The 15,443-nt window shown below is 43.9% G+C and overlaps 1 protein-coding gene across 4 annotated transcripts in view; it reads right to left on the bottom strand.

Moving 5' to 3' along the window:
* The window catches only part of Wdr33 (WD repeat domain 33), a 106,278-nt gene that overhangs the window by 23,117 nt on the left and 67,718 nt on the right, over window positions 1-15,443 (bottom strand). For all 4 annotated transcript variants that reach the window (XM_063277379.1, XM_063277380.1, XM_063277381.1 and 1 more), the window contains exons 8-12: window positions 7,831-7,957; window positions 5,830-5,984; window positions 5,653-5,731; window positions 4,474-4,584; window positions 491-585 (exon numbers count right to left, since the gene is read on the bottom strand). In XM_063277379.1, the coding sequence (XP_063133449.1) occupies window positions 491-585; window positions 4,474-4,584; window positions 5,653-5,731; window positions 5,830-5,984; window positions 7,831-7,957 (567 nt within the window). The remainder of the gene's footprint in view (window positions 1-490; window positions 586-4,473; window positions 4,585-5,652; window positions 5,732-5,829; window positions 5,985-7,830; window positions 7,958-15,443) is intronic.

The raw sequence follows: 15,443 nt of genomic DNA, 5'->3' as shown, positions 1-15,443 counted from the left end.
TAAACTACATAGCAACAGCCAATTACATCAGCCCAGAATATACAGTGAGACCCTGTCCTCCAAAAAAGCCATAAATAAATAAAAAACAAACAAACAAACAGCCCCAACTAAGCCCAAACAAATCAAAGAACAAACCACTGGGTGAGCTGGTATAAATCTTCAATACCAGTACTTGGGAGGCAGAAGCAGATAGATCTCTGAGGCCAGAAAGCCCTAAGTTATTTGTGTTAGCATTGAGAGCAGAACAAACATCAGGTGTGCTTGGTTAAGTACTGGATCACTTAGTTACATCCCTTGCCCCAAATTAGGTTGTACGAGTCTCTTAATACTTGATGTTTAGGGTTGGGGATTTAGCTCAGTGGTAGAGCGCTTGCCTAGCAAGCGCAAGGCCCTGGGTTCAGTCCCCAGCTCCGGAAAAAAAAAACAAAAAACAACTTGATGTTTAGAATGGAATCTCATGAGACTTCAGGGAGAACTCTGCAGATCTTACCATACTCTACTCCGTCTTCTGACATGCCAGGTAAAAGGTTCAGATTATATCGATCTCGCATTTTGTCACCTGGCCGATTTCGAGTCCAGAATTTGCTGATGAAGTAGAAGAAAAGGGAGAAAGGGAGCTTGGTTTCAGGTTTTCTCTGGGCACAAAAGCTCAGATCAAGTTTATACAGTATCGCTCTTCTAACTGTTTCAATTGTGGAAAGAGCATTTTAAAATCAAAATGTCAAACAAATTTAAACAACAAAAATTAATGTTCAATACTCCTCTCTATTATAATACCCTTATGTTGATCACAACAAAAATGGCAGATTAGAAGTTATAATTCAATGAAGACAAAGAATCAGGACAAGAAATAACAGACTCGGACTGTGAAGATGAGACTCCTCTGGAATCCTGAGGCTCTAGAGGCACATGCCGGAAGAGCAGGAGCGCAAAGTCACTGTCAGCTACATAGCAAGTTGGAGTCTGGCCTGGGCTCCAGGACTCTTGTTCAAAAGGGGGAGTGAGCGGAGCAGGGAGATGAGTAGACTTAGAGAAAGAAAACATCAGAAACACAACGAGGATGGTAAAATGGCTGGAAAGTGCTGGAAAAGAAGGGATAGAAAAACAGAGTGAGGTGCTCAGAGTCCTCCACGAGAGAGAGCAGCAAACAGCCCTGCCAATTAGCTCTGGGACACCATGCTGCCAGCCGGGGTCAGCAGCCAGTGCCAGGAATAGACTAACCCTTTCTGGGCATGGCCTCCTAGGACAGATAGTGGGGGGAATACAGAGCTGTGACCAGGATGGCTACATTATGGGCAGACACTCCCAAAGGACATCAATGGTTGTGGAGACTGCAGCTCAAGTCTAGTATGGGAACCTAAACCTGAGATTCTCACGGAGCTCAAGAATACACGGAGGGCATCACCCCAACTCTAGCAACAACATGGGATCATGAGACCTGTCCCCAACCTGGCATGATGTAGCCAACAGACACAAGTATTCCCGCATTGTTGAACACTGGCAAAAATGCAGCTCCCATGCATTTGGGGAGAAAACACCCCACAACAAATGTAAGATAAGCATGGGTACGCTATCCATGCTCCCTGCAAAACTAAAACACAGAAACCTTGGGGTGGAAAGTATGACCTCCATGAACCAGAGAGGGTGAGTGGCAGGTCGGGCAGAATAAGGAATGTCTCAGACCAGGAACCCCCTACAGAAAGTCGAGTCAAATACAGAAATTCTTGTAGTTTTGGTTTTGTTGTTGTTGTTGTTGTCTAACAAAGCCTCCCTCTGTAGCTCTGGTTGGCTTGGCCTCAAATTCATAGAAGTCCATCTGCCTGTGGGGCCTGGAGTGCTGGGGTTACAGATGTACCCCAGAGAAACTCACATCAGCAGGGATCGAACCTGTTTGAATCACTGAGACCAGCAGCTCTCTTTTCACCTACAGAGCCATCTACAAAACAACACAACACAACACCACACAACACAACAACCAAAGGGTGGAGGATACAATGGTCAACCCAATTGATACTTACTAATGTCATATTATTTCCCACTTCCTTTTATTTATTCATTTTGGTGGAAGAAAAATCACTTGATTCTAATTAATATACAAACACCTAATACATCTGAAGAAGGTCACTCAAACACTCGTCCAACCACAATTTCTATATGGCCTATGGTGGTTGCAAAAGGTATGATCCTCACAGGTATTTGACCACGTGGTTCACAGCTGGCTGTACTATGTGGGAAGTTTATCTTTGCTGAAAGCAGAACCCTCTCTCTGCTTCATGCCTATGCTGAGGATGCAACCTTTAAGCTTCCTGTTCCTGCCAGCACACCTACCACTTGCAGCCATGGCTCCGCCTGCCAGGATGGAGTCCAATCCCTCTGGAACCATAACCCAAAATGAACTGCTGTGTTCCTTGAGTTACCTTCGGTCATGGTTTGTCATTAATTAATACTCTATCTCAGTATCTCAGTGAAATTCTCTCACTAGCAACTCTGAAATCCAGGGAAATATGGGATGAAATGCCTCACGCCCTAAAAATAAACTCTATGCTAAACTAGACAGCTTCAACTGTCACAGACACAAACCTGACACACCCGGGAAGAAACGTCTTCAAATGAAGACTCGCTTCCATTGGACTGGCCTGCAAACATGTCTGTGGGGCGTTCTCCTGATTTTTAATGGATTAGGAGGGCCTATCTATTCCGTGGTGGGTGGTGTCGTCCTCAGGCACATGGGCCTGAGCTGTATATTAAAGGGAGCTGAACACGACTGAGAGCAAGAACGTGAGCAGTGAGCAGTGAGCCTCATGGTCTGTGCTCCTGTCCCTGCCGGAATAACGGGGTGTGACACAGCCCTGTCCGATGAAGCTCGCCTGGTTTTCTCCAAGCTGCTTTCGGTCATGGTGTTTATCACAGCAACAGAAGAGCAAACTAGGACAATATCCAAACTGGTTTCATCCCAGGGATATAAGGTTGATTCGATATATATAAATCAATAAATGCAATATAATACATTAATAGAATTAAAGACAAATCATATGATCATCATAGATGTGCCCTGAAGTAGGAACAGGACTGGGTATGGCACCTTTAGTCCCTGGAGGCAGAGGCAGATCTCTGTAAGCTCAAGGGCAGCCCAGCCTACACAGCATGTCCACGGCTTGTTACACAGAGAAACCCTGTCTCAAAAGACAAACAAAAACGGAATAGAAGGAATGTAGAAGGACTATATGACAAACTGAAACAAAGTATTTTTCCTACAACTTACAATGAAATACAGATACCCATTACCTCCCCTTTTATTCAAACAGTTCTCAAAGTCTTAGCTGAAATATTAGAACAGAGGATGAAATAAAAGTGACAGAAATAAAAAAAGTTCAATTGTTAACTTTTTATTAGAAAAGGTCCGATTATTCCTATTGGCTGAAGACATGATCCTGCAGTTAAAAGATGCGTAAAGATTCTACCAGAAACATCTTAACATTTTTAATGAAGTAAAACAATACAAAAGCAATCCTCAAAGTTGTAGCATTTCTACATACCAATACCAAACTTTCTGAGAAAGAGCTCAAAAAAATTACAACAGCTTCAAAAACTTAAACAACAACAACAACAACAAAAACCAAAAACCAACAAAACAAACAAACAGACAACCCCCAGACATGGCTGCCCACATCTGTATCCTAAGTACCTAGGAGATAAGAGGCAGCAGGATCAGAAGTTGAAGGCTTCCTTGGCTACACAGCGAGTTCAAGACCAGCCAAGGATAAATGAGACTCTATTTTTTAAAAAAGAGAACTGACCAAAGAGATGAAAGACCTCTAGAATGAAAACCTTAAAATACCGAATAAAGAAAAGTAAAAACCACAGAGGGAAATCCCTATGCCAGTGGATTGACAGACTTAACACTGTGATGCCAAACATGATTTGCAGATTCAACCCAATCTCCTCAAAATTCCAACGATAGTCTACACTCAAAAGGGGGAAAAAAGTTCTAAGACTCATATGCTCATATAGAAACAGCAATAAAAACTAACAACACTTACATAAAAGAAGACAATTTAGCCGAACGAATTCTTAACAGCAAGAGCCATATTGAAGTATGACAATACTCACTCTCAAACAAGACCTACAGACCCGCTGTAAACAAAGGGCATGTATGGTACAGAAACAGACGTGGTGACCAGGACAATAGAACAGAGCAACAAGAAATGAGCCTCCAGGTTATATCCACTTGCTTTTCTGACAAAGGTGCCCAAAACATACTAGAGTAAAATGACAGCCCCTTCAAAAATCAGGGCTGGGAAACCTAGATGTCTGCATCAGACGAGACGGCAGGGAAGCAGAGGGAGAGCTAAGAACAAAGATTGCACACACAAAGCATGACTACGAAGCCCATTTCTTTGCTAAGACCCTCCCCCAAATTACTATTCATGAGTACAGAAGTTGCTTGCTATTTTTAGCAAGGTACCTCCTTACCTGGTATGGTCATTTGAGCCCGAGCAGAGAATATGTCCCAGAGGATGCCAAGCCAAACTCCAGATCATCCCTTCGTGGGCCATCTCCATCCCACCTACTTCCTTCTCCACCCTGCAGTAGCACGAGGAAACAAAGACAAGACACCGCTGAGCCAATCACCACGAGAACCGCAAAGCACACGAAAGCATCGAAACAAAGACAGTCTCTCCTCAGAACAGAGCTCCCGCCAGCTTACCTCAGCTCTTCATGATTCTTTCAGCCAAACATAAACGAATCATAGAACAAAGTGCTCCGTAAATTATTTCAACTATAGAATCTATTTTATTCTTCCATAATGATTTATATCTAAAACACAAGCGCTGTCTTTTCTACTCAAGCTTGATTTACAAAACTGAAAACTGCAGGGCAGTCTCCAAAATGGATAATTTGCACATAGAAAAATGCCAAGTTTGATAACATCATACACATTTGATAACTCTTCGCAAAACATATTCCTCTGATAGTTACGACAGCATTGTGAAAGTTACAGTGCATGATTTAGAAGCCAACGCAAACAGCTTCTACTTATTAATATGTGTATGTGTGTGATGTATGAATGTGTATCCATGATGTGTGTGTCTGTTGTGGTATGTGTGATGTGTATGTGTGTTGTGTGTATGTGATATGGTTTGCGTATGAGTGATAAATGTTTGTGATGTGTTTGTGGTGTGTGATGTGTGTGTGATGTGTGTTTGTGTGTGCACGGGCTTGAGCAGGAGCCTACCTGGTGCCCAGGTGGAAGCCAGAGAACTCTCAGGAGTCAGTTCTCTCCTGACTTCCGCCACGGAGTCTAAGAACAGAAGCCGGGTACTCAGGCTGCACACAAAGTGCTCTTCCGTGCCGAGCTACCTCACTAGCCCAACATCGAGTATCTGCACCTGAGTTTCTGAGTCTCCAAACCGTCATGGAGGCCCTGTCCTCACACTTGGAGCTCCAGGCACATGCAGTGGCCATGTGCAGGTGGTTCTAATCAACTCCCTTCCAGTCACACTTCAAAATGTCGCAGTCCCCAGCCACCAAACTTTCCCTAACTAGCTAAGGTGCCAAGAACAAGAGAGCCAAGATATCTGTGCTGCCATACCGTGTGGGAATGTGTGTGCAGACAGACCATCATTTTCCCACGCAGTACAGGATACATACCCAACGTGCCAGAATAACAAGGAGCCGTCGGATCCTCCGCTGGCAAAAAGTCCTTCGTGGACAGGATGCCAGGCTACAGCTGTGAAACAAAGCCAGAGAAGATCAGACAGCTCCAGTGTGAGGCAACTGTAGGTGCCAGTCCCCAGAACACACGACACAGCACATCACAGCCCTCACCTGTGGCTTCCTTCTTGTGACCTCGGAATACCTGAAGCTCTTCTTTCAGGTTTCGGATATCGAAAAGCTTACAGAGATGGTCACGAGAGGCCGTGAGGAGCCAGTTGCCGTTGAGGTTTAATTTCACTTCCATCACCGTGTTTTTATGGGCGTGACTGGAAACAAAGCATCAAGGGTGAAACATGTCAGGATGCAAAGCAAGCGTCAGTAATATAGGCGGTCCTTTCTGTTGAAAGCACACGGACGAAGACGGCGAGGTGGGGCCTGGTGTGTGTGTGAATAAAACTCGCAGGACCACATTCAAGAGTGTCCTTGAAGACCCTTGTCAGTGGATGGCAGGCATGGTGTGCATGCCTTTAATCACAGCAAGGGAGGCAGAGCAGACCTCTGTGAGTTCACAGTTAGGCGGGTCTACAAAACTTCCTGAACAGTCAGCGCTACACAGCAAGAACTTGTCTCGAAAAGAAAGAACAGAAATGGGGGAAAAATGGAAAAATAAATAAAATACAACCATCCCTGACGATGGCGGAACTGAAGCTCAGCCATCTAAACACAGCTCTCAATATCAGCTAAAGGAGCAACGGAGTCTGCTGGGCATGAAGGGTCATCTAGAAACGGGAAGTTCTTACAATACATAAACTGGTAATCAAGTTCATCGGGTTTCAAAAATCCAATGACGGGATTGGGGATTTAGCTCAGTGGTAGAGCACTTGCCTAGCAAGTGCAAGGCCCTGGGTTCGGTCCCCAGCTCCGGAAAAAAAAAAAAAAAAAATCCAATGATGTTTCTCTCATTAAGACAAGTATGGAAGCAGGATTGGGTTTAGTTTCTGTGAGGGTTAATTTGACTAAAGGCAATGCTTTGTCCCAGGGCTTGCTTCTGTCAAAAGGTTCACTGTGTAGCATCCTTGCCATAAGGAATTTGAGCTGTGGACGTTTCATTTCCAATTAGGATCAGGATGCAGCATCTGCGAGCCCCAAAAGAACACACTCATGAAGCTGTAAATAATTCTAAATTATGCCAAGAAAAATCATAGCTACACAGTAAACATGTCTCCTCGAGGTGAGGAGGGAGAGAGAGGGGGAAGAAAAGGAGGCAGGTAGAGACAGGGAAGGGAGGAAAGGGAGAGAGGAGAGAAAAGGGAAATAGAAGGGAGGTCAGAGAGGTAGAGAGGAGGGAAAAGAGAGAGAGAAAGGGGAGGGGAGAGACGATAAAGGAGAAGGACAAAAGAAAGTGAGGGAGAGAAGAGAGGGCAAGGGAAGAGGGAGAGAAAAGATGGAGAAGAAACAAGAGAGAGGTAGAGAGGGGGTGAGTGAGGAAAAGAGGTAGAGGAGAGGAGATAGTGAGAGAGGAGAGTACAGGGGAGGGAGAGGAGAGGAGGGCAAGGGAAAAGGGATGAGAAGAAGAGGAGAGAGTTGGGACAAAAACGGGGAGAAATCTTTGTATGTAGCTGAAGTAAGCTAGGCAAAGCTGGTGGTGGCTAGTTAGAGGCACTGATACCATAGCCACAGATGCCAAGGGCTATCTGAGGACACATGGAGACAGCAGGAAGAACCTCTTCAGTGCCTTGCACCCCTGTAGGATAACCCAGTAAAACTTAAGTAGCAGAACAAATATAATCTGCCTTCATTAGAAATTTAGAGTCAGGGCTGGAGAGATGACTCAGTGGTTAAGAGCACTGACTACTCTTCCAGAGGTCCTGAGTTCAATTCCCAGCAACCACATGGTGGCTCACAACCATCTGTAATGAGATCTGATGCTCTCCTCTGGTGCATCTGAAGACAGCTACAGTTATTTATATGTATAAAATAAATAAATAAACCTTAAAAAAAATTTAGAGTCAGAATTAAAACATCCAAAGACTGAGGTCCATCTGTGTCCAAATCACATTGGTTTTTTTTTTTTTTTTTTGAAGGAAAACAGAGAAGCTGAGAAAGCTCCCAGTTAAGGACCACAGGCTGCCTGTGGTCCTCAAAGACCACAGAGGGCTTCCCATCACTTACAGTGTTGCAAGACTCTGCCCAGTCTTGGGGTCCCAGAACTTGATTGGCTGCTGGCTATCTTTACTTCCTGAAACAACCAACCCTTTGGTTGGATGCCAATCTACACACTTCACATCAGCACCATGACCTGTTGGGAAGCAAGTCAGAACAAGAACCTCATTGGTCATCTGCACTGTATGTGGGGCTCCATTCCAAATGCAAAGGCAGGGAAACCCAGCAGTTTGCTCTGGTGTTTGAAAGGCTCTAAACTCTGTTTGGAAGTCTGCTAGACCCAGGGCCAGCTCTCCTCCAACTGCAACACTCGGGGGCCTGAGCACATCTTGCTCCCCTCCCTGCTGGCCCTTCAGCCCGGGCTTTGAGGATGTACACTCTGTAGGCTTTAAGCTTTTAAAGCTGTTCGTCATTGTCTGAGTTCTAAGACCCAGCCTGTACTGTTCCTTCTGCAGTGTGGTCTGCACAGATCTAAAGTGCTAAATCCTGGGCTAGGCACCCTAGCTTTCTAAACAGGAAGACAGAAGCAGTAGTCCAGTTTTGTTGTTGTTGTTGTTTGCTGAAGTATGGAAATGTCTGGCTGGCACAAATTTGAGAAAATCAGAATGAAAAAAGCACTGTTTATGGTTTGGGAAGGCTGGGTATGGATGGGACAGAGCATCTTACAGGGTAAATGCACTAGGCTGGTGAGGTAAGGACTTCTCAAACAGCACCCTCCTTTGCCTGAAGCAAACCCAACTCTTAGAAATTTCATGTGAGAAGGGAAAAGGAGGAGCAAACGAAGGAACTGAGAAAGAGTGAAGAGATGGTTTCAAGACATCAGAAGTGATCTACAATCATTCAGAAGGCAGAACTGTGTATGCACGTCACATGGGTTTTAGCTCTTCTCAGACCAGACGCAGGCAGGGAGGAATATACCACGACCCTGTGACCTCATAATCACGTATCATGAAGAATGTCAGAAGGATCCCTCCTTTTGTTGCAGTTTGTTTTTATATGTTCCTAAATAGGGTTCAAACATATCCCAAAATAACTGCCATACAGCCCAGCATTCAGAGTAGAATGCAATCAAGGATTCAATGGTGTGACTAAAGTCCACAGTACAACCTAACTTCTTGTTTAAATCAATCTGCACTATCTGCACTGTAAAAGGCACACACGAATGTCCTAAGTGACTGTGCACACCGAGGTGGAAGACAGACAGGCAAACAGACAGCACGCTGACAGGTGATGCTTCCTCCTGCACATGCTGTTTTTCCTCCCACCTTCTAACGATGAAGACTCTTTATAACTGAGGCAGGTGGGAAAGGCGGCTCTGCAGTTATACTTTGAATCTTAAGACATAAGTGGACCAACAAAACGGATCAGTGGGTACAGACCCTTAGCACTAGGCCTGGCACGTGCCATCCCTGGAGTCCACACGGTGGGAAGAGACAATTCCAACAACTTGTCTTCTCATCTCCACACGTGAACATGTACACCTCACACTTTCCCAGCAGAGGCACAAAATAATTAAAAATACAGTGGCGGTGCATGCCTATCATCTTGGCCCCTGGGAGGTGGAAGCATAGAGATCTGGAGCTCAGGGCCAACCTCAGCTGCACAGGTTAAAAGGCGTCCTGTGCTAAATAAGACCCTGCCTAAATCAACTGGGTTAGGGACAAGTGCCGTGATAGGAGAAGCCTTTAACCCGGCAGAGGCAGGCTAGCAAGCAAACAGCAACAAACAAAACACGATTGGGGGGATGGCTTCTTGCTAAAGCAAAAGTGCCCAAGTTCAAATCCCCAGCACCCACATACAAGCAAGGGCAGCACCGTGGAACTGTAACTGACAGAGAGTAGGACATCAATGCTGGAAGACCGGCTGGCCAGCTAATCTAGCCAGAAGGGTGAAATCCAGGTTCAATGAGGGGCCCTGTCTCAACAACTACCATGGAAAAGACTGGCAAAGGAGAGCCCAATGTCAGCCTCTGACCCCCAGGGAGGAGAGCACCACCCACACACACTGAGACAGAAAAAGCATCAGGAACAATGAAACCACGTGGTTTTCCTATCCTGCCTGATGAGACTACCCAAAGGGTGCTCAGGGAATGTACAATCTAGGGGCTGTTTGCATCTAAAAATATTACACACAGTCATTTATACACATGGATTTTAACCAATCATATAAGATCAATATGTGCTCTTAATCACTGAGCCACAATCTCTCCAGGCCCTGTTGGCAATTAAAAAAAAATTGTAATATATTTATGATACTCACCTAAGCAAAAACCATACCATGTTCTGAGGTGTCATCTAGACTAAAAAAATTAAACAGATTCTATAGCCCAATATATCCCTGAATGATCATTGGAAAACTCAAAACGCCAGCCCCAGAGGCTCTGTTGGCCCTCCTGCTTCCGCCTCCCACTGTTGGGATTATGGAGTGGCCACCGCACTCAAGATTACCCAGTGCTTTTCGGGGGAGTGAACGTATTGCAGCAGCTTAGGTCCAGCCCCTGGGGCCATGCTAGCAAGCAGTATTCTTGGTTTGTTTCTTACTACATGGGGAACCAGGCCTTTCATCCCAGCACTCAGGAGGCACAGACAGGAGATCTCTGTGAGTTCCTTGCCAGCCTAGTCTACATAGTGCATTCCAGGTTAGCCAAGGATAGGTGGAGAGAAGATACCCTGCAACAAACAAACAACAAACATACAAAGATGGGGGGAAAGCTACATGGAAAAAGAACAAAAAGATCTGTCTCCCTGTTCAGTTCTATAGGCATGGAGACATCTGGATAGAGCCCAGCAGACAGGAACTAGACTGGGAAGAGACAATTCATGCTTCAGCCTTTGTATTACATTTGAAGCACATGTAAGTAATTATTTTCTTTTCCATTTTCATTTTTTTAAATTAAAACTTTTTTGGGTGGTATTTATGTGTGCTATTTGTGTGTTGGTGCACATGTTTGTACTGGTGCTCTAAGCTGTGTGTTAGGGTGTGGAGAACAGAGGTTGATATCCTAGGGGACTCTATCCCTCTACACCTCTGTTTCTTGTATTTAAGACAGGGCCTCTCACTGACATAGAGCTCGCCCTCTCAGCTACACCAGTAGCCATAAATGAGTGAGTGCCCAGAACTGTCTGCCCCTGACCACTACAGTGCTGGAGTTACAGGTGCCTGGCACCACACCCAACTTTCCCAAACTCAGTCTTCATGCTTGCACAGCAACTTTACCCTCTGAGCCATTTTCCCCACTATGCAAGGAACACAAATCAGGGCTAGAGACGGCTCAGCATTTAAGAGCAATGGCTAATTAGGATAAAGGACTACTGATATAAATAAGATGTATATTTTTAAATTACCGTGGAATATATCTGAATAAAGATTTTTAGACAAAAACACTGGCTGTTCTGCTCTTCCAGAGGACCTGGATTTAATTCCCATTCACCATGTGGTTGGTGACAATACTCTGTAGCCGTGGTTCCAGGAGATCCAATGCCCTCTTCTGCTCTTCATGAGCACCAGGCACTAATGTGACACAAACATGCAGGCAAACAAATGCACACATAAGGGTTGGGGATTTAGCTCAGTGGTAGAGCACTTGCCTAGCAAGTGCCAAGGCCCTTGGTTCGGTCCTCAGCTCCGGAAAAAAATGCACACATAAAATAACAACTTCAAAAATAAAACTTACTTAAAGCATGAACTAACAGTTGTAGCCTACGCAGCTGGGGGTGGGGCGCAGTCAAGAATACAAACAAGGCCAACATTGTGGGGTTACACCTGTACTCCACTGCAATCCAGCACTCTGAAGGCTGAAGCAGGAGGGGCTTGAGTTCAAAATCAGTCTGGGTCACACATTGAGCTTGAGAAAACAAAACTAAACAAAAAAAACCCCATAAATCTTCTCATAAAAACATAAATCTGCTCAAAAATACATAAGACATGTGTAAATAGAATACACGCTGAGCTGGGCTCAGTGGTACAGCACTCGTTGGACAGGAATGACACACATGAACATGCCACATACACTCACACAGATACCCGAGAATCTGATACTGCCTCCACAGCAAGTCTGGAGACAAGACTTCACTTTGTGAACGGAATTACCTCTAACCCAAACACCCACTATAACTGTTATGTGGCAGCTTCACAGGCACCAAATTCCATACTTTGGAAGCTGGCTTTGTGTACAAAACTACTAAAAATACTGTACATAATTCCTACTATATTATATGTGGGACAATTGTATGCTTAGATGATTTGGGTTTCTAGCCCTATAATCACTCATTATGTATCTGCAGATAACAGCCTTTGTGAATCTCCAATATGGAGAAAGAATCCACTTGAAAGCCTACTAAGTTTACTAAGTCACCTCTGGAAAGTAGATATGACATTTTTATGAGGAGCACATGCTATTTTCATACACTATTTGTATACATGTGTGTGTGTGCATGTCATCTGTATCCGGATGCAGAGGAAGTTAGAGGAGGGTTATCAGATGCCCTGGAGGTGGAGGTAATGGCCAAGAGCTGCCCAGTGTAGACGTTGAGAACACAGAACCCCCTGATGAGCAACACATGTTCTTAACCACTCAGCAATCTTTCTTGCCCCTGCCATTTATTGTGTACACCCCCACCCTCACATACACACACACAGATTTTTGAGACAGGGTCCCTCTGCGTAGCCCTGGCTGTTCTGAATTTACTCTGCAGAACTTAGAGATCCGCCTGCCTCTCCCTCTCAAGTGTTATGTGGGATTAAAGGTGAAGGCTACTATTTTTAAACAAAAGAAAAGAGGGGCTGAAGGGAGGTAAGAAAAAGAAATTAGACTGGCCAAGATTGTTTTCCTTAAGTGTTTCATTATGTTGTCCATGCCAAGCCCCGTCCCTCAGCCTAAGTGCTGCCTCAGGGCTGGTGTGCATGCCTACTCCGGAGAAGGTGGTAACTTTCTATTTCATGGAAAAGGGTGCTTGTCCACGAGCCTGATGTTTTGGAACCCACACTTGAATAAAAGAACTTACTCCTGCAAACTGTCATTTTCCCTCCACATGTACACACTCATACACATGCATGCACACTCTCACTCATGTACACTCGCTCATACATGCACACAAACATATACACACATAGGATGTGATGTGAGAAACAGCGCCAAAAGACTACCACAGGTTTATCCTATGAAAATAATTGAAGATGATTTATTAAAATTCAAAGTACAGTCATGCATAGCAGCGCACATCTGAAGGCCTAGCTGTTTGGAAGGCTGAAGCAGAACCATTTGAGTACAGAAATTTAGTCAGTATAATTCTGTCTCAAAAAGAGAACTCCCTCCTCCCCCCACTTCTTTTTTTTTATTTTCATTTTAAAAGTGGTATCAAAAGTACTGTTCATCATAGAAAACATTGAACACAAATTTCTGAAGCAGAATGGTAAGACTTGCCTAGTTCCCAAATGAAAATATCATGTCACCCCTAAAATGAAAGATTTTAGGAACAAAGAAAGAGGCTCATGAAAACAAGCAAGGGATCAGCTGTGGATCAGAAGGGCTTGTTTGCTGAGTAAGCCTGATGCTCTCAGAACACACGGAGAAAGGAGAACCGATTACCCGGAGTTGTCCTATGACCTCCATCCACACTGTGGCACAATCAAGTCTACACTCACACACAAGCACATCACAAATAATGGTAATGTTCTTCGTCTAACTTAATAAGGCAAACAAAACAACACTCATAAACTACAAATGTTATGGGGCGACTCTAGGAGTGAACCTAGTTACATAAATGTAGATACAGACTCAGGAGGCAGAGACCTCCTCAGTGGAGGATCTCTGTGTGCAAGGCCAGCTTAGCCTACATTTTAGGGCAGTATGGCTATGTAGAGAGATCAAGATAAACAAGAAAAAAATGAAATTTACATTGGTACAATATATATTGGAAACAAGTTAAAGGTTTTCTATTTGTGTTTCCTTTAGTGTGATGCTGGGGGGTTCTACAAATAAATAATGCAGGGTAAATTTTGTGCACAATTTTCTTGGTATGATGTTAACAGAAGGAACTGTGTCTGGCTCATACCTGTTATCCCAGAACTTGAGAGGCTGAGGTAGGAGGATCGTCAGAAAACAGTTTAGGACTTAGAGAGAGACTGTCTCCAAGAGGGTGGGGGATGAAAGAAAGCAAGATGTATTCTACTTATGTCTAAATGTCTAAAACCATTTGGTAATGACTACTGATTTTAGAACTAACAACTACTTGATATTGGAAAGCACTTGTAAAAGTGGCATTGATATCTTTTTGAAAGGTGAAGGCTCTGGGCAATAATAAGCCTGCCCTTGCCTGCTCTTCCAACACTTAAGGGCAGCCACAGGTGTGCAGCAGCCACAGGTGTGCAGCCGCCACAGGTGTGCAGCCAGCGTTCTATCCTCAGACCTCACACACCAAGTCCCACAGTGTCCTCTGGCCTGCACACACACAAGTGCTTTTAAAGGTCTATCAGTGGTAAGCTGTGACCCTATAGGAGATCAACAAGAGTTGGCAAGTAGAATGTGACAGACACATTAGTCCCTTCAGAGGATGACAGACCTCTGAAAAAATCAGGCATGTGGTTTCTGAGTCTAGGGTGACTAGGAAGTAATAGTATGCATCCATTTTATCCAGATTATAACTGGACATAGAAGGTATGCAGGGAGACTGGAGGTGCAATTGCAAAATTTAAAATATATACTATGTATAAGTCTCTGTGCAGAATCTTAAAATATATACTATGTATAAGTCTGTGCAGAATTCTTTCTAAAAGCAAACACTTAAGAAATTAACCTATATGGTCTAATATAGTAGCTGCTAGTCACACACAGCTATTTAAAATGGTTTAGATGGTAGAACAACACACACACACACACACACACACACACACCTCTGCACACAATTTTAAAAAGCTCCCACTTGCCCCACACCACTAAGACCAGATGTTGTTTTCTCTCTCAACAATTTGAGATAGGTTAACATCTAAAAAACAAAAAGAATGGATTCTTTTAATTCTCTAATTTATTGATTCTAAAGGCTTGGGTCTTGTTCTGAAGAAACAGCCAAGTGTGATGGCATACGCCTTTAATCCGAGCACTCAGGAGCCAGAGGCAGGTAGATCTCTGTTAGTTCAAAGCCAGCGTGGTCTACAAAGCAAGTTCCAAAGCAGCCAGGGTTGTTTCACAGAGAAACCCTGTCTCAAAATAAATAAATAAATAATAATAATAATAAAATTAATAATGTTTTATTATTATTATTATCGTAAAAACAAAGAAACATGGCAACAACTACTTAACCCCACCAAATTGGGTTTTAGATCCAGAGGATGGATGAAGACTCACCATCATTTCTAAGCTAAGACAGTTAAATGTTTGTTTTCTTGGTGGACCACGACTACTTAATTATAGAATTAGCTGACACGGCTTTGTAGTTTATCCTGTGAGGCTGTCTTCAAAAATGTTCACCCCGTTGCTTACTTGCGGAAAGCAACCATGAATGGTGCGCTCAGTCACGGCAAACAAGTAAGTAGTTACTGAACTGATTTTACTCCACTGCTCTTCACACAGTCACTTAAATCCTCTTCAATCAGTAACTGTTCACAGTGAGGTGTGAGCTCAGAGT

The sequence above is a fragment of the Rattus norvegicus genome, chromosome 18 (assembly GCF_036323735.1).
Source record: "Rattus norvegicus strain BN/NHsdMcwi chromosome 18, GRCr8, whole genome shotgun sequence".
NCBI lineage: Eukaryota > Metazoa > Chordata > Mammalia > Rodentia > Muridae > Rattus > Rattus norvegicus.
This window is presented reverse-complemented; position numbering and strand designations above follow the sequence as displayed.